The sequence below is a fragment of the Anser cygnoides genome, chromosome 1 (assembly GCF_040182565.1).
Source record: "Anser cygnoides isolate HZ-2024a breed goose chromosome 1, Taihu_goose_T2T_genome, whole genome shotgun sequence".
Classification (NCBI taxonomy): domain Eukaryota; kingdom Metazoa; phylum Chordata; class Aves; order Anseriformes; family Anatidae; genus Anser; species Anser cygnoides.
In genome coordinates, this window is record NC_089873.1 from 201,583,714 (window position 1) to 201,602,004 (window position 18,291).

Consider the following 18,291-nt stretch of genomic DNA (forward strand, 5'->3'; position numbering starts at 1 on the left):
TGGTCCAATTACTCTTGGATTTATAGTTTTTGGTAAACAAAATTACCCTGGTTACAAAGTTCCTCAACAATGACTCTAGAGCTACGTTTGAGCTTGACTGTTATATGTCTTCTTTTTACATTCTTTAAAAGCTAAGCTGACCTTCGAAATGTGATTTCATGAATTCTTGGTAGGCTTCCAAAAATTTGTGATTAAATTTACGACTTAAAAGCAGAAGTGATTTTCCCTCCTAGAACAATATTTTGCTGTCACTCGTTCTGTGGTGTATTTATATGTATATAATGCTTTTTAGCTTATTTTCCTCTCGTAGCTACAGAAAAAAAAAAGGATGAAAATCTTAAATCATAACAGCTGCTGCTCAGAAAATCCATTTCATGCGGAGAAAATTGGAAAGGTGGCCGGTTACCTATTTATATTTATACAAAATTGGGTTTAAGGACATCAAAGGAAATATACTATATTGTGTACACGTAAACTGGAATGCATGGTATTTACTTACAGAATAAAGTCAATTAAAACCAACCCTTACAGGCAACGTACACACGACCTGCCACTATGAGGGCTGTCTTTTCTTTTGTGCAGACACAAAAAATCAAGGCATACCTGCACACAGAGCACATATTCGGTTGCAACCATGTGCTTGAAGATGACTGCAGATCTCAAGACGCCATGAGGGTCCAGCGTAAACTCCTCCTCTTCATTGCCAGTGAGGATGGTGAAGGTAAAAGGGGGGCCATTGTGAAAAGAGTCTTTGTCCGTCACTACTAGCTGCAAAATGCTTGTGCCCACAGGTTTATTTTCCTTTACACATACACACAGCATATAAAGAAAAGGATTAAAATGATGCGTCTCATCACAATGATAAAACACCACATTTCGCTATCAAGAATATACAAGTAAATGCTTTGGCCAAGATGCCATTTCACCGTGGCATTTATTTCGCACTGCTGCACCCTGTGGACCAGTATCAGAGATGGAGGCACCCACTGCATTGCTGGGGAGCGATCATACCCTGTCTGATCAGGCCCGACTAACCACTACAGCTCATACCCTGAGCAAGGCGCAGAGAAGTGCAAACTCATCCCAGCTCAGAATTTTGGAGGCCAGAGTACATATCCTGGTGCAACAGGGATGAACAGTAAAATGTGCGACAGATGCTGAGGTTAAGGAGTCTCGGCAAACAGAAACTTACCAAAGAGTCAAGAAAGACGTGTTTATACTTTCCTTTAAATAAGATCATTTGATACATCTTTGGCAGATAAATCATCAAAAGCTGCTTAACTGAAACCAAATGCTTTTGCATTTTAAAAGTCAGAGAAGGTTTTGATGTGCAGGATGAACTTACTTGAATTACAGCTGTATAGTTAGCTGGAGTAAATACAGGGCTGTTATCGTTCACATCAGAAATATCCACGTTGACCGTCACAGAGGAAGACAAAGGAGGGGTGCCACTGTCTCTTGCCTGAATAACTAACGAATAACCAGATATCTGCAAAAAGGTGAAAATATTAAATCATCATGAAAGCGGTCCTAAATTTTAACTCATGTTCTTTACATCCAGTGCACCACCTACCATATTCTAAGGAAAGATGTCTGGCCTCATTACCTTCCCTGCCCTTTGTATAACATTAGCCTGTTTATTGCCAGACTGTGTCCCAACCTCTATTTTATAAGGCTATCAATAAACCTAACACAGCTTCACTGTATTAAAATAACTTTGCTAGATGATGCATTCCTGAAACAAAGGGACAGACAAAAAAACAAATGACGAATAATATCCAAACTCAGCCTAGATGTCAGCTGGGATATGTGACCTGATTCTATTTATTTTATGGGTGGTTTCCAGGATAATATATGTTACTTATTAAAGGAAGCCTCAATTTGACACAGTGTTTCTGACGTGGTGATGGAGATCCAACAAAAGTTCACAGACAGTTGGCTTACACACACTGAAAAACATTTGGAATCACCAGGGACAGCACATCCTCTGTAGCAACAGGCTCTTATCCACCATTCAGTAGAAGATAAGGGCATTTTTGAGCCTGCTTGTTTGCAACAGCCACAAACAACTCAGCATAGCGTGGGCTGTTCAGTGCATCCCACAAGCTGCATCAGCCATGGGCCCTCTACATATGGATGTGCACGTGCGTGAGGTGTGAGCGTGTATGACGATTTGGAAGAGATCTATGCACAGTTTATGGATGACAGTTGGATTTTATGAACTGCATCCTTATGTCAGCCTCCTGTCTTAGGACCATCTTCGTGTAGTGCTCCATGCTCCCCAGGGAGAGCTGCCGACACGTCTGCCTGTGAAGCCTTCAGAGGGGTGGAGAACAAAGGATGACCTGCGTGCCAGATAAAACACCCACTCCAGCCTCTTGGCGTGGGGCTGGGGAGGGGAAAAACATGGCCCCATACAGGGCAACAAAGAAAAGTCAAAGGAATTTTTTTAGGGTGGGAGGAAATCCAAAAGGACACAAAGGTCAAAGCTGTTTGGGTAGGAGGGAAGAGGACAGACTAAATGTATGAAACAAGGAGGATCTTCTGGGCTGTAGGACCAAAATAGTAAAAAGGGAATGTTTTTTAGATAGTTTATAAGGAAGAGGAAGGGTGCAATTTGCTGGGTGTGTAGTGACAGAGTCAGAAGGAAAAACCCATAACTATGGAAGGTCAAGAAACTGAGGCAGAGCATTAATAATTTTTTTCCCTTTCAAGCTTTAATTTTTACTGCTAGTCAGGATTGACACCTTTGTGGGATCTTTCCCAAATTTTGTGCAAGTTTGTTTTCATTTCCACATATCCCAGAAAGGCAAATGGCAACAGCCATGGTTTGTACATGATTAGAGCTCTGGAAATGAGTTTCCTTAAACTGCTAAAACCTGGGAGTCAGCACTGCCTTTGGGGATCTACAGCAGATGGGGCATCATGTATCATTTCCCCTGACGAGGTCAGAGACACTTGTGTCTAGGAAATGTGCCAAGGAAGCAAAGGAAAAGACAATATTACAGCTCACTTTAACTGAGGGAAACTTAGAAGAATGCAGATCTGAGAGTTGGCCTTAAACACGCACAGATTGGTGAGGGTGAAAGTGTGTGTCTGAATGCAGACTTATATGCATCTATCTCGTAGCTATGCCAAGTGCAGAAACCAAACACAATCATGCTAAGAAATTAAGCCTGTGCCATATAAGAAAACTACCTAATAGCAAATATTCAACAAGCACAGCCATTATTACTTCCGTATCCTCGACGGTCTGCAGTATAGTCGTCCTGCCACCAGCCACTGGCAATTTAATCCTGCCTTTGTGATAACACAGAAAAGATATTTGCCTCTGTTTTACGCAGTAGCTCTGCTTCCAGCAGAGAGCTCTTCCAGCTGAGCCCATATTCTGGGGATAGCAATCAGCTTCCCCAGACGCATGGCTAGGGGGAAGGAGGCATGCATTTCTTCATGTGTTGTGAGACTTCTGAAGTCACGTAGCACTCTCCTGCCCTGCTAGTAGCACAGGCAACTGTATTCATTTATTTATTTATTTATTTTCTTTTCCTAAAAGCTGCTAATTGCTAGCTATGGCAAAATGGTGATAAATCACCCTGAATGAATAATCTGGTGAGCAAACAAAGCTGCAGAAGCCGTTTAATGAAGCACTCTTTCACTTTCGGTGCAGCCTGGCTACTCCATAACATCACCTCCCCAGTGAGATGTTTTGCAGAGCGCTAATTAATGTCTGAGGTCTCGGCTCTGTGCTTGGTGCCACAATCTGCAGCTCGCTCTAATCAGTCCGTTGCATACACCGCTGCATGCACGTGCAGGAGAGAGGAGGCAGCTCATTAACACAGCAACAGCTGCCGGTGGCACTACAGGAAAAATCCAGGGTGGCTTTTTTTCCCCAACCTGGCTTCAGCGGTTGTGTTGGTGCAGGATGGGAACGCTTCCAGGGCAGTTGGCTCGCAGATACAATTGGGGATAGGGCTGGGGTGGGAAGAAGTGCAAGAAGACCTGCTGGAGCATCTTAAGCTGATTGCTGCAGAATGAAAAGCAGCTTCTTCACAACTGGCTAGCAGCAGAGTTGAAATCAATACACATCTGTAAGTCATTGTAAGTTAAGAAATCCCACGTGTCTTACCCTTTCTCTATCCAATTTCTTTTTAACTTTCACGAGTCCCAAGCCAGGATCAACCGAAAATTCATTGTCTCGATCACCACTCACTATGGAAAAATGAATCTGGCCATTGGAAGGACTGTCCAGATCTTCTGCTATCAACTTTTTTGAGAGAAAAGTGAAAATTAGCAAAATAAATATTAAACCATTTGCATGCTCCATTAACTGCTCAACGACCCAAAATGTAGGAGTCCGTATTCTGTCAGAGTAGTCATATCTGAACAGCACAGCACCACAGCATCAAACCGATCAGCTTGTCACAGGAGACTCTCCTTGGACCTTTTCAAAACTCTAGCCTTAAAACATATAAAAGGTTTTAATCTCAACAAGCTATATAACAAATGAAATATAACATAAATACAATGTATTTCACTGGGAAGCTGAATTCTGTCTTTCCAGTAAAACACACTTGTTTAGCTGACTCTTGAGATACAATGCCTTAAACATACCATTGGTCTTTGACATCATATAGGGGGAAAAAAAGAAACATTTGGTGCTACTATTTCTTTATTTTTTTGGAGGGGGTAGGGAAACAGGCAGCTATTGGGAAAGCAGATGCAGAATATTGGTTAGAGAACGGTTTGGGTGATTCAAGATGCAGTAGTTACCATTATTAATCAGTGCAGCAGTATTTTACTAAAGGTCAGGCAACAGAGGGCCTCATCCTGCCTAAACATGGCACGTGGCCTCACTCACCATTATGACAGAATCACCGACTGCGGCGTCCTCGCTGATGACTGCACTGTAGACCACCTGGCTGAATTTTGGCGCGTTGTCATTAACATCTGTCACATTCACATTCACAGTCGTAACAGCGCTCAGGGCTGGAGTACCTCCATCTTTTGCTTCCACTACTAAGTAGAAATCCTTACACGATTCATAATCCAAAGCTTCAAAAATGGAAATGGCTCCTTTGAAGCAAGGGAAGGAATGTCAACATACAGCAAAAAACAAATACTGTTGTGGATTAAGGGATTTGACTGTAGTAAACAGTACAGCATGCTATTTATCACCACTGCACAAACACAAAACATGTTGTTCTATCTTTAACGCTGCCCAGTCCAATAAAAATATTTGGTCAGTTTTCTGCTGCTGTCATTTGATTAAAGAATGATGCCAATTGCTCTTGGGTTGCCTCTACTGAAAGGACCTTCGAAGACATGAAGTAATTAACGGTTTATCATGAAAATAACTTTTATTACTGTAGATGGAGAAGTGGGGGCTATATCCATCCATTGCCTGGGCTCATGTACAGAGCCTGTGGCAGAACTGGATGCTGACTCTGGAAATCAGCACTGACAAATCAGCAGAAATTTACTCCTACGTAATTAACTTCTCATGAATTAAGTACTAATTAATGTGGTATGAATCCCTTTGAGAAATGAGTTGTCTATCATTTATGTGATTAAACAGGGACTTCCCCACTAAGCTGGGTTTAAAAATTTTGGGTTCCCACACCACACAACCAAAACTAAGATCATCTGTAACTTGACTCACTCTCTCCCAGACCTCTTCTAGCACAGAAATGCTTTTTATGCACGTTCTCTACTTGTCTCCCATGTACCCATAACTTTAGCAAGAAGGAGGGAGTGGGTTGTGCACAGATTATTAGTGATGACTTGAAGGAGGTGATACTGGGCATGGCAGGAAAGACTTAAAAGCAAATCCCTAACCTTGGCAAGCCAAATCCTTTTCAGTATAGACTCATCAGGAGAAGGGATGTACAGGGCTTAAAGGTCATTTAGTCCAACTGCTACCCAGCAAAGGTTAGCTAAACCTAGTCATTTTTGAAGGTACTCATTTCTAATGTTCTTAAAAAACTCCAACAACATCACTTTCCTGTTCTTCTTAGGAAATGTATTCGAGTACTTAATAATCATTACAGCTAGGAATTTCTTTCTATCATTTAACTGCAATTTAAGCCAATTCAAAATTTCTTTCATCATGAGTGGACACAGAAAACAGTTTATTCCCCTCCTCTTCGTAGGTACTTTTACACAGGTAAGTACTTTGAATACTATCAGCACGTCTTCTCTTTCCTAGCTTAAATAACCTCAATTCCTTCAGTCTTTCCTGGTAAGCCTCATTTTATAGCTCAGATCATTCTTCTTAATCTTGTCTGGGCTCTCTCCAAATGAATCCTACCTTTCAGCATGACTTGCTGAAAGCAGGAGCCCTGAAGAGAAGCTTCCAAGTGGCTAGCAGGGAGTCCCCACTGATAAATGGTGTGAGAAGCATTATTTTTCAAGCCCTGATCAGGCATGCTACATCAGTACCCGGCTGTCTGGAAACTCGGCTCCTGCCTCTAAAACGATAATAATGGAGCTGTCACACATTAATGAATAATAAATAGTTTTTTTTTTCCCTGTGTGATTAAGCTTCATTATGGGTTTTTATTGATTTATCTCCTTGGCTTCATTGTCAAATGTGGAGTTAAGTATTGCTGTTTAGGCGTATTTATGTTTAAATTTTGTTAGCACTAATCAACATTATGAAGATAGGAGACAACACACAATTATGTTAAGTCCCTTATATGTAAGGCAGTGGCCTCTGCAGAGACTGGAGAGAGATTTTTGCACACAGTAATATAAATGACACCATGCATCATTTTGAGATTTTCCAGGTTACTGGTTATTACAGCTGCACTCCAACAAGTGTTACCTTCAGCTTTCAAAATCTAGACTGTTCTGCTCTTAGAAGCTCATGTGGCAGATTTGCACTGGTCATCCTGAATGGCATAAGAGTAAGGGCATCCACTACAAGAAGCGCAGAAGAATCACCCCACGTGGAGCAGGGGCAGAGAGGGACCGTGAAGGAGCGGTGGGGACGAAGCGTCAGGGACTGACCTCAGCCCCCATTGCCCGTTCCCCTGTGCTGCTCGGGGGGAGAAGGTGGGATAGGATGGATGGGGGGAAGGTGTTTGTAGTTTGCTTTTAATTCTCACTGATCTAGTCTGTTAGCAATAGGCAATAGATTGTATTAATCTCCCTACACTGAGTTTTTTTTGCCTATGACAGTAATCGGTCAGTGATCTCCCTGTCCGTATCTCAAGCCATGAGCCTTTTTTCATCATCTTTTCTCCCCCTATTCTTTTGAAGACGAGGACTGAGATAGCAGTGCAGTGGTGCTGAGCTGCCCATCAGTGTGAACCCACCTCAGTGATGTAAACCAAAAAAACCCCAAACCAGAATGGCTGAAGTCAACTGTCAGACAAGACAAATTAGGAACAAAAAATGGAGAGCAACTCTTTGCTCAATCAGATAATGACAGGACAAGGGGGAGTTGTTTTAAACTAAAAGAGGGTAGGTTTAGATTAGATATAAAGAGGAAATTCTTTACTGTGAGGGTGGTGAGGCCCTGGCACAGGCTGCCCAGAGAAGCTGTGGATGCCCCATCCCTGGAGGTGCTCAAGGCCAGGCTGGATGGGGCTTTGGGCAACCTGGGCTGGTGGGAGGTGTCCCTGCCCATGGCAGGGGGTTGGGACTGAATGGTATTTAAGGCCCCTTCCAACCCAAACCATTCTGTGATTCTGTCAGTGAAGCTATACAGAGTTGTATAAATGGTGTGGTCACTGCCTGGCAAGGTAGGATTGCCAGCTATTTGGTGCTGATAGCACTTGTCTGATGCTTGCTGTGGCCCAGATCTTTGAGGCTTTACTCAGCTGATAGGCAGTTAAACATTACAAGTGTACATTACTGACAGGGTTGCAGAGTTTGGCTAATGGGCTGTCACAACTACGCTGACTTCAACAGAAATACTAATGGAGAAAGCCATTCTCCACTCAAGTCAGGGCAACTGAGTGGGACTGTAATTTACATCCACATCCAACATAACGTCGGTTTCTAACTGTGCAACTAATTTCACATTGACAAGCTCTGAGTCTCTGCCCTTGGAACTTTTTTTTATGGTCCAGGAGGTTTCTCCAAAGCACTCACATTTTTTCTGACGCTTTCATGTTGTATTACAAGTAAGAGCCAGTTTACAAACCTGTCTTTGAGTTAATCCTGAACTTCCCCTTCTCATTCCCAGATCTGATGAGGTAGGTAATCTCAGCATTAGTCCCAATGTCCTGGCTTGTAGCAAAAACAGAGAGGACTTCAGTGCCAGGTGAAGTGTCTTCAGGCACAGTGACAAGATAATCTCTTCTTTCGAAGACAGGGGGATTGTCATTAATGTCTAGTACTGTAATGGTAACAGTAGCAAAAGAGGACAAGGTCAGCACAATGCTTTGATCTGAGGCCTTTACACTGATGTTATAGGACGACTGAAGCTCTCTATCAAGTGGATGCTCCAAAATAATGATTCCTGATGAGCGGTCAACTGAGAAGTAACCATCTGCCGAGTCTGCGAGGGAATAGGTAACTTTTCTATTCACACCTAAAAGAGAAGCAGATGTGAATGTGAAAATGATAATGTGAAATAAAAAAATAAAATAAAAAAGCAAAACAACCCTCCCTCTAACCACCTAATGGAAAACCTAATCAAAATCTGCTATCACGCTCATCGTTTCCAATTGGTGTGGAGCACATGGAGGTAAGAGTATGTGAAGGTACAGCATTGCTGAAGGGTTGGGAGATCAGAACATGCTCTTCTCACATGTCAGATCTCTGTGGATGACTTCGAGTTCCTTCCCTCATCATGATACTTTTTAAAAAGATCACTTTGCAGAAGTGCTGCATAACGAAACCTGAAAGCAGTATCCAGATTGTTCCTTGCCCAAAAAAGCTTACAACGGAATTAGGTAAGACAGGCAGAATAGTGAAAATGGAAATGTCTCAGAGCACATCCTGAAGGAATAGAAATGTACATAAGGGAAAAATAAACACATAAAAATACATCAGGTGGCACAGAATGTACGTGCTACCAGTGCTGCCTCGATTCCTGTGTTGAGAAGCAAAATATTATCATAAGACAATACCTTTTAGACAAAAGCTTCATCAAACAACTCCTGCAAGAACATGGACATTTTAGAAAGGGAAGTCCCCCCACTCCCCCAGTTTGAGAGCAAAAACTGAATTGTACAATAGCCCATGTTTTTCAAACCTTGCCCATATTTCCCAATACATAACAGTTATCCACTCGGCTGCTGAATATGTAGATCCATGCTAAAGTTTCTAGTAGTAAGGCCTGAGGGGAAGGTACTGACTTGGTTGTTTGCTGTACTACAGGGGGATAGCCATTTCAAATCTAATTAAATGTGAACACAAATGCAACCTCACTCAAGCTCCCTTGATGCTGGTTGTTTCTGTGCTTTGGTCCTGGGTTCTGTGCTAAAAGATTATAACTAAAACACAAAGACCCACTAAACTGGAGTGTCTCTGTTTTTAACATCTCTCACTTGAGCATTTGCTGCCCTTTTTGCTGGAGAACAGACCTTACAAGCCTGACATTACTCAAAGGAACAAGAGCTACCAATCCCTTCTAGGCATATTTTGTTAATTTAAAATTTGTGACAGTATTATTCTGCTTTCCAGCAGCAAAGCATTGTAGAAATGACTGATCAAAAGCAGCACAAATCACATTTGTTTTCTGCTTGACGTAGCAGGAGTAGAGCATCCACACAAGGGGGAGCTGGGAGACTCTTTTCTTCAACCATGCTCACATAAAAGCTAGAGCAACTACAAAGTCCCAGACCCTACTCAGATAGCATTAGGAATTCCTGTTTGACCTCCTAAGGGAATAAAGTTTTAACACAGTGCTTGAGACACCAGAGTATATTTCAAATGTTCAAATGCCTTTAGAATTAAGAAAAGTTTAAATGCCAATATTGTAATGAACCAGATTTTTTTTTTCACAGCATCACAAATGTAAAAACTGCAGAGAAGCTCTCCTTCAGCAAAGCATGCGAGGCAGACGAGGAGACTACTTCTGTCTTACACATGAAGAACTGAGCTCAGCACACAAGCTAGTTGGAGACTCTTTCGTGTGCTGGAACACCTAGACCCTGAACACCCTGCAGCCTCATGGAGACCATGCTCATATCTTCACTTAGCCTCACAGACGTGTTGAAATATGCTGTCACCTGACAATCAACTAAGGTGACTGAACCGAAGAAGGAATAAAACCCCCCGGAGAGTGGAAGGTTCTGAAGGTCTGAATGTCTGGAGATGTGTCTGCATTTCTGTAAGGATCTCCTCCTGCTACAAATCCTCCTCTAACCTCCACAGGGACAGACCTGAACAGAACAGTTAATGAGCTGTTAATTAGAATTGATCCCTAGGGATGCTGGAAAAGTGGATTTTGCCCAATTCAGAGCGTGCTGCTGAACAGCCAACTTACACACACATCTCAACTGTAAAGCTGTTTAGAGCTATGTACTTGGATCTCTTGTTATCCGCCAGCTTCTATACAGAATTAAGCACTTCTCTTAAGCAGGGACCTTAACACACATCTTCCATGCCTATGTGCCTGCGACTGCATGAGAGACTGAGCTTGGTCTGGGTTTTCCTCTGGCACAAAGACCCTGTTTGATACTCATCACGGTGTTTCTTGCCACAACACAGAAGATACATAGATTTTATTCCCTTTAAGGGCAAAAATAGCTGGAAAGGAGATGGCCTACGCATGACTTGTGTCTCAAAGCACCTCAAAACCGCAGCAAGGACATCTTGCATGAGGAAGTGGGGAGAGATTTTGGTGCATGAGACACTGGATGGGGCGAGTTCACATACAAGAACTGGTAACTCTGGTGATTGCAAGCTGACCAATATACAATCAGACCGCACTCCTTGTACTCTGCTGCCTAAAGGTAATGACAGTTAATTAACAAAATACGAATAATGCTTTTTGATAAGCGATTGCTATTGGTCCCACAAAGGAGCCTGTTCAGATTCACATTATGGTGTTCTGGTTGCTAACCCTAAGACAAGTAATTTTCAGGCAGAAATGGAGAGAGTTACTTCTTGAAGGCAAGTGTTCTTTTCTTGGAAAACAAGAGAGGAATACAGAACTTCCAGGGTTATCACAGAACAAACTATCTGCATTGATGATCAAAACAGGTTGATGATCAAAACAACCTTATTTTGGCCACGGGACCTGGAATAAAGTTTCTTACAGGTGAATTTATAATTTTATGCACGGGTCAGTGCTGAGGGCCTGAGCTGGGACACTCACAGATACCACTCCTTGGTGGCTTCCAGCCTGAACACAGAGGCAGAAAAGAGGGAAAAATACATATCTCAGCAGCCTGCTGCCCTTCTATAGTGCTTTGTGGGGATGCAGCCTAACACTTGTTCCTTGGGAGGACAATGAATTCAATGAAAAGCTGCAGAAGAAAAAGCACTTGGGAGGAAGTGTTGTATCAGTAGCTGTCTCCCCTCAGCTTCCTGGCTCAAGTCAGGAAACTAAACAGGCAGGAGGCAAAGATGAGGTAGAGAGTTATTTCCACTGAAATCCAAAATACTTGAGTGCTCAGGGTTACCATTTGCCTAGACAGAAGTGTCCACCAGTTTGTGTCAGTGGCAGCCCTGCTGTGGAGACAATGGTAGACTCTGCTGTGATTATAAAGACTTTTTTTAATTTTTTTTTCCTGTGGAAAGGAAACAACTGCTCCAACACCACGGTTCCTGGATTGGTAAAGAAAGCAATCCTCCCACACTGCTTGCCCACAGCTGTTGGGGGATTAATGTTTGCAAACTGTGTTCTCTCTATTCACTTACTCAAACTTCTCAGATTTCTAAGGTGCCAATCACAAACATAAGCTATTTGAACATGGAAAGCTTTGCAGGAATTACTATTCCTATAAGAGGATTGCAGTATATTTTTAAAATAAAGGTAAAAGCTAGCACATTTTACATTTAGACCTGTATTAGCATATGATAGAATATTGCCCTTTGCCAAATCTCTGGTGTGAAGAGCTTGTACAACAGCCATCTAGTACCTCAAATGCCATCCTTCAGCAGGGATTTTTCTGGTTTTCTTCTGTACTAAAACAAAGGAACATGTACTGAATGTCACATAATAAGATCTTCTATGTTATTACTGCTTTAAATAGAAACAGGGAAATAAAATCTCTCTCTTTATAATTAAGAAATATCAAATTGCTCCTTGTCTAAGTCAATTGAAAATGGTGGAGTTACAACACAGGTTGATCCAGATGAACATCAGTAAAAGGCTGAGCATTAATACAACAGGCACAATCCCCATACGACAGTGAGATTCTGCAGTGGGCATTACCTCCTGACTGCATCACACACGATCTGAAATTTATACATATTCAAGACCTTATATAGTGTGTTACTCCTCTCTAGTTTTCATCTGTCACCTGAACTCATTATTTAATGTTTTTCCCCGAGTATAGCTAGCCCACTCATTCTTGTTTATCTGTGGAAAGTGAGGCTTAACTTTGTTGTCTGCTCACTTACATTTTGAAAACCTTGGGAAAGAAAAATAATGGCAAGCATTAAAAATAAACAAACAAGCAGTAAAACAGAAAAAGTGTCCAGAAAGAGAGCTATAAAAATAGTTATTGCTTATCAACTTAGCAGTTAAGTTTAGGCATTTTGCCTGATTATTTATTGTGCTTTCTCTTTCCTCTGTTTCATGGTGTGATTGTTAACAGTGGCACCTAGCACATTTTGTGATCAACTAAATGTTAACTACAACACCAGTTACTGGTAGTTAAAAGTCCACAACTTCGTTAACAATAAACAAGACAGAAGACAAACACTAAACCAGATTTTATATTTCTCCATCATTTTGAGATGAAAGAGAGAGAAATCTGGACAAAAGATGTACTGAGACATGCTTTCACTATGTTGTTCCTCTTCTGTGGAGAAACAACAGCCTTAACTCCAAAAGGAGTTTTCTGGTTCAGGTGGGTTGGGTGTTGTTTCTTGAGTGGGGAGATGAAGTCTTGCTGACTGGCTCACTCTCCTCTTTTCTAGCAGGGATTTATATGGCCCAGGGTGTGGGCACACACAAGTTGTTTCCATCAGTGATCCTGAGTGCTTCACTTCTTCATGATTATCAGGCATAAGCTTGATTATATTTTCGAAGGGAAGAGAAGCTATGAAGTAATTGGAGGTGTAAACACCATTCAGATACACCTAATTTAGAGTTATGCTGGTTACAGTAACGCTGCATCTGACAACACTGGGCAATTTAGCACTATGCTGAAATAATGGTCTGTAGAAGGAGAATGCATTCATATTTATACATATTTATATACATATATATATATATTTACATACATATTTATATGTATGTATGCATCCATGCATATATATACATGCACATAGACATAAATATGTATGTTTCAGTGGCCCAATTCAAATACAGGGCTTATTCAGTCAAAACCATCCAGGAGGTACAATTCTCCCTGTTTGTCACGCATCTAGTTCTCTGACTCCATGCTGTTAATAATGTCTTGGAAATCTCAAAAATAAAAGAAATTCATGGGAATGACGAAGTATAAGGATAGCGCCAAGGACATACAACCCATGTTTCTTTCCTTTCTATCTGGCCTCTTAGGATGTCGCAGAAGGAAATTAGAGTGTTTCGATGACTTCTGCTTGCTGAACACAGACTAACTCTGAGTCATCTCAATACACAGATACACATTATTGTAATGCAAGATGGGTGCTTGAGTTCCCCTGACTACCTATTTGCAGCTTTAAAAATCTGACTCTTTGAAGGATTCAACAATAGGGTCGCATAGTCTGACTGCTAACAGGACTGGGTCTCCTAAGTGTCAAGACGTGGGAAGCAAAATATGGAATACGAAGCAGGGCTTATTTAGGTAGAAACCTGAGTTTTCTACAATAATCCCCAAACACCTTGTTTATTTACCTCCTAACACTAGAGAAGTCTTAACTCCACTGAGTCTGACTATCATTTTTTATTTGGCAATTTTTCCGGGGCCCAATGTGCAGCATCTCTGCAGCATCTCTGCATTCCTCAAAGTGCTCCTGACTTTATTAGAAGGCAAAAGCTATGTTTTCTCCTGAACAGCTTTCTGGGTGAACTTGAACCTGTAGGTGTCCTCAGGACTAAGCAGTCTGCCTTGGCCAACCTGGTCTGGTGGGAGGTGTCCCTGCCCATAGCAGGGGGTTGGAACTAGATGATCTTTAAGGTCCCTTCCAACGCAAACCATTCTGTGATTCTATGATGATAGATTTGGGCTCTTTTTATAATTCAATAATAGCTAAAACATTTTTTTTTTAAACTTAGCTGAGGGGGATGTGGGACTTTGCCCTCCCACTCTCCTTATAGAACAAAAGGTGTAGGTACATTGCTATAGGCTATTACTTTTCGTTGAGTAAGCCCTGGGGAAAAGAGCACAGAATCCAGTCACCCACCATGCTACAGAGCAATTCTCACTCATGTCTTTTTTTTCTTTGATTCCTGAAACCCTTTTCAAAACAGCTTCAGTGATGGTGGAAAAGACCCTCTACTTCAACTGTAACCTGAGTCTGTATAACCTTTTACTTATGCAATGTTGTTTTGAATAGCTTCAGAAAGAGGAAGAGATAATTCAGGTTTTCCATTACCTGCATTAGTATACTATCCCCTGGACTATTTTATAAGGCGGTGGGGCAAAGAGGTGAGTAAAGACACAGGAAGCTCCACGTATGCTTTTTAAAGAGAATGAGCCATCCTTGCCATATTTTTTATAAACGCTCAGAAACATCATCTAGCTAGCTTTGGCTTCACTGCCAAAGCTATCTACCTAGTAGCTGGGTTTTATTACCTCTTCTATCCTATTATTTGTATTATTCTTCTTATGCACATTTCAATCCTCATTTTCTTTTTCAGATCCTAAATGCCTCAAAATTTTCTGGACCCACTTTAAGGGACCTGCCTAACATAAACAAACCACATGTGAAGCAGAAGTTTGTTGTACATTTGCTTTGCCAGCAAACGTCAAAATCAATGTTGCCTTCAGTATTTTCATGTGCCATTATGCATTATACAGAAAATTGCTCTTTAATCAGGTTGTGACCGCCTTGCCTGCTTCTCTGCGATCTCACCTGGCAGCACTTAACTCTTCCCTGTGTGGCCCAGCTGGGTGTGCAACAGGCTCACTTGCCCTAATTCCTTCAAGAGCAAAGCCCATTGCCGATACAGCTGAAATCTTGACTAGTTTACTTCCACACACATGTTGCTGGAAATGGTCACCCACTGAACCACCTTGTGTTGTGCTCACCAACACTTTGATGCAGGCAAGTGTTTTGTTTCATAAACCCCAGAGTGCTATGTCCCTTGGTCATTATTTTACAAGTATTTAGTTTTTATTCTTTTCATTGATTCTTCAGTTTTCTTGTTGACCTGAAGAAGAGTACAAGAAGGAAAATACGATATAATACTTTTACTGCACAACCCTCCTGGGGGTAGATACAATCCAGACTGGACTGACTGAAATCTAAAGGAGAGTCTACATTACCATTCTTTCCTAGGAAAAAAGCAAAACAAAACAAAACAAACAAACAAACAACAAAAAAAAAACAACAACCATTTCTTATTTCCTGTGCACCTGCCTTACAAGTGTACATGGTAAGGGATTTTATTGTATTTTTTTGGCAAACCTAGTCTTTATTGGAACATCAAAATTCATTGAGGCCTAAGACTGCTGGGAAAGCATCAGTTTTGTCATAGATTTATTTCAAATCCAAGTTAAAGTTTTCCATCAGAAGCAGAAAGCAAATGGCACTCCCTCCCCCAGTTCACCAGCTTCCCCAGCAGCCCACCGGGCAGACGATGGGCCACAGTCTGCTCCTCTGCACTTCGTGGTGGAGGGCAGGGTTAGAGAGCAGATGTCTCCCAACAGAAGGTCAAATGCCTTCCCCGGAGGGCTCAGTCCCTTCTGCTGCACTTCTTCCACTTTACATGAAGAGGTGAATAATTAGTTTCCCACACCGAGAACCAGGACGATTAAAAGCTTGATTGATTAAAACTCTCCACATTAAAGGCACTAATCAGAGGGCTACAGAATCTCATAAATCTTGGCCCAAGGAGTATTTAACTCTACACAACTCTTTAAAAAAAGCACAGCCAAACTCAAGCACAATTGACCTGTATAACCTGTCTGCATAAACTTACCTAAGATAGCCTCAAATATTATCCCAGCTCTCTGAATTAGGCTTTTAACATCCATTTTTTTCCCTCCAGCCTACTGCAGCTTCAAATACTGAGTTTGTTTCCGAACATTCATGAAAAAAATCAGATCTCTGCTCTTCCCTACTTTTGTCAGAATACGTGCTGATTTTTGCTTTTTGTTCAGCCTCCTTTTCTTTCCCTAAACGAGCCAAGCTCACGTGTACCTGTGCTACACCCACAGAGCCTTGAGGGGCGTCACATGGCCAACATGGGACCCACGTGTCCTGGACAATGCACCCAGCTCTGTGCTGTGAGGCTTGCAGGCTTGCAACCAACTCAGTTCATCTCATTTTGAGGAGCTACTCCACGCACACAGTGTACACACACATTGAATGTTCAGTTCATAAAATTGCCTAAACATAAAAGTTTTCCCAGACAGCACTGCCACCTTTTTGCTGCCTGCAAGTACCATAACCTGCTTTAGTTATAGCCCAGGAGAAATACCCATGGCCAGAAGAAGGAAAGAAAAGCTTCAGTGACACAACTCAGCACAAATCCTGCACAACTCAGACTGCAGCACTGTATGCAGGCAATAAAACATGAGCAGCACTGAAAATGATTATGGACCTGCAATTCAGGTAGCAATTTGGGCTCCAGGTTTATTTTGATGTTTATCAGCCTTCTAATTTTGTGTTTGCCACAAAGTCCCATGTACGTTTTCTCAGTGTTGCTGCTCTAGCATAACCCTAATTCCTTTGAAACAGGCTGATATTGTAGTTGTCTGATGAGCTTGCTCAGATAATTACGCATCAGTGTTCATGCCAGCTTTTCTTCTCCCCTAATTTGAACAGAATGGAGTAATTTGGCACTTTGATTTGAAGACAGTGGGAGGTGGAAAATCTACCTGCTTCCTGTGAACTCCTCTAACAAACTGTAAAATCAGCATTTGTCCTTCATTTCTTAGTTTGCACATATCGAAACCTGATGGTAGCAAGTTAGTAGGAAGTATTACCTTGTGGAAATATTAAGGTTTTCCAATGGAAAAAAGGATGGGAGAAAATATTATTTTATAATAAAGTTATCAATATTTTAACAAAGGGATGTGTGTATCCACTCTCTCCTCTAAGCATTCATTTAACTTAAGATACCTAGATACATGGAGAGGTTAAATGGAAACCAACTTGCATGCTACTACAGTTAAGTTCTCAATAGCCAAACCGTTTATTTTTTTTCTGCTGAATACTGTGAAGAAAAATCACAGCTCTCCTTCAATGTGTCCCAGGTGGCACAGGCAGTTTCTAAACATGTAACCAAATTACAAATATATGAAACAACTTATGTTGTTAAGTCCTGAAAACTCCCAGAATATTATGAGTTCAGGAACTTTAAGAGACATCAAAGACACAAAGCAGATACAACACTATTTTCCTGTTACCTAGAAATTATCTTAATTATCCAGCAGTGTCTGACGACAATATTTCCACTTTTATGTTAAATGCTGTTAGTTGCAGGCAGTTGCAGACCACAAATTGACTTATCTCAATGGATTCTACATCAGTATTCTTACCCTTATGGTACCTGGTTCTGCAAAACCTAGAGCATAAAAAGTGTCAAATTCATAAGAACTGTCAAATTTTAAGATTGATTGTAAAATGTTTCCTGAACATTGAAAATTGATTTGTATGATGATTCCCAGCTTCATTTATGTTTTTTAGGATAACTCTCCACAGGACCCTACAGGAATATCGTATACCATGGAGAATATCAATAATATATTTCTACTCTGCGTTGGGAACATTACACTACGTAAACTTAATCATTTTGCAGCAACAGGGAATCAGTGATTTTGGTATCAATAGAATAAATAGTATTAATAGAACAGTAATTAATATAAAATCATATTTTAGAGACCAGAGTCACTTTTATATGATAGTGTCTTGTCTGATTTTCAAGTCTAGTCATTAAAGGAAGGGCATACCCTTTTCTAATTCATCCCCCTCTTTCACTTATCTTGTTTCAGAAAGAAGATGTAGCAATTAGATCATGGTGGTTTTTTTTTTTTTTTTTTTCATAGCTAACCATCTTATTACGCA

General features: G+C 41.2%; 1 protein-coding gene across 10 annotated transcripts in view; it reads right to left on the reverse strand.

Annotated features, from left to right (window-relative positions):
* The window catches only part of FAT3 (FAT atypical cadherin 3), a 420,625-nt gene that overhangs the window by 50,263 nt on the left and 352,071 nt on the right, over nucleotides 1-18,291 (reverse strand). For all 10 annotated transcript variants that reach the window (XM_066989896.1, XM_066989902.1, XM_066989899.1 and 7 more), the window contains 5 exons: nucleotides 8,150-8,539; nucleotides 4,859-5,073; nucleotides 4,127-4,264; nucleotides 1,346-1,489; nucleotides 604-801 (listed from right to left, as the gene is read on the reverse strand). In XM_066989896.1, the coding sequence (XP_066845997.1) occupies nucleotides 604-801; nucleotides 1,346-1,489; nucleotides 4,127-4,264; nucleotides 4,859-5,073; nucleotides 8,150-8,539 (1,085 nt within the window). The remainder of the gene's footprint in view (nucleotides 1-603; nucleotides 802-1,345; nucleotides 1,490-4,126; nucleotides 4,265-4,858; nucleotides 5,074-8,149; nucleotides 8,540-18,291) is intronic.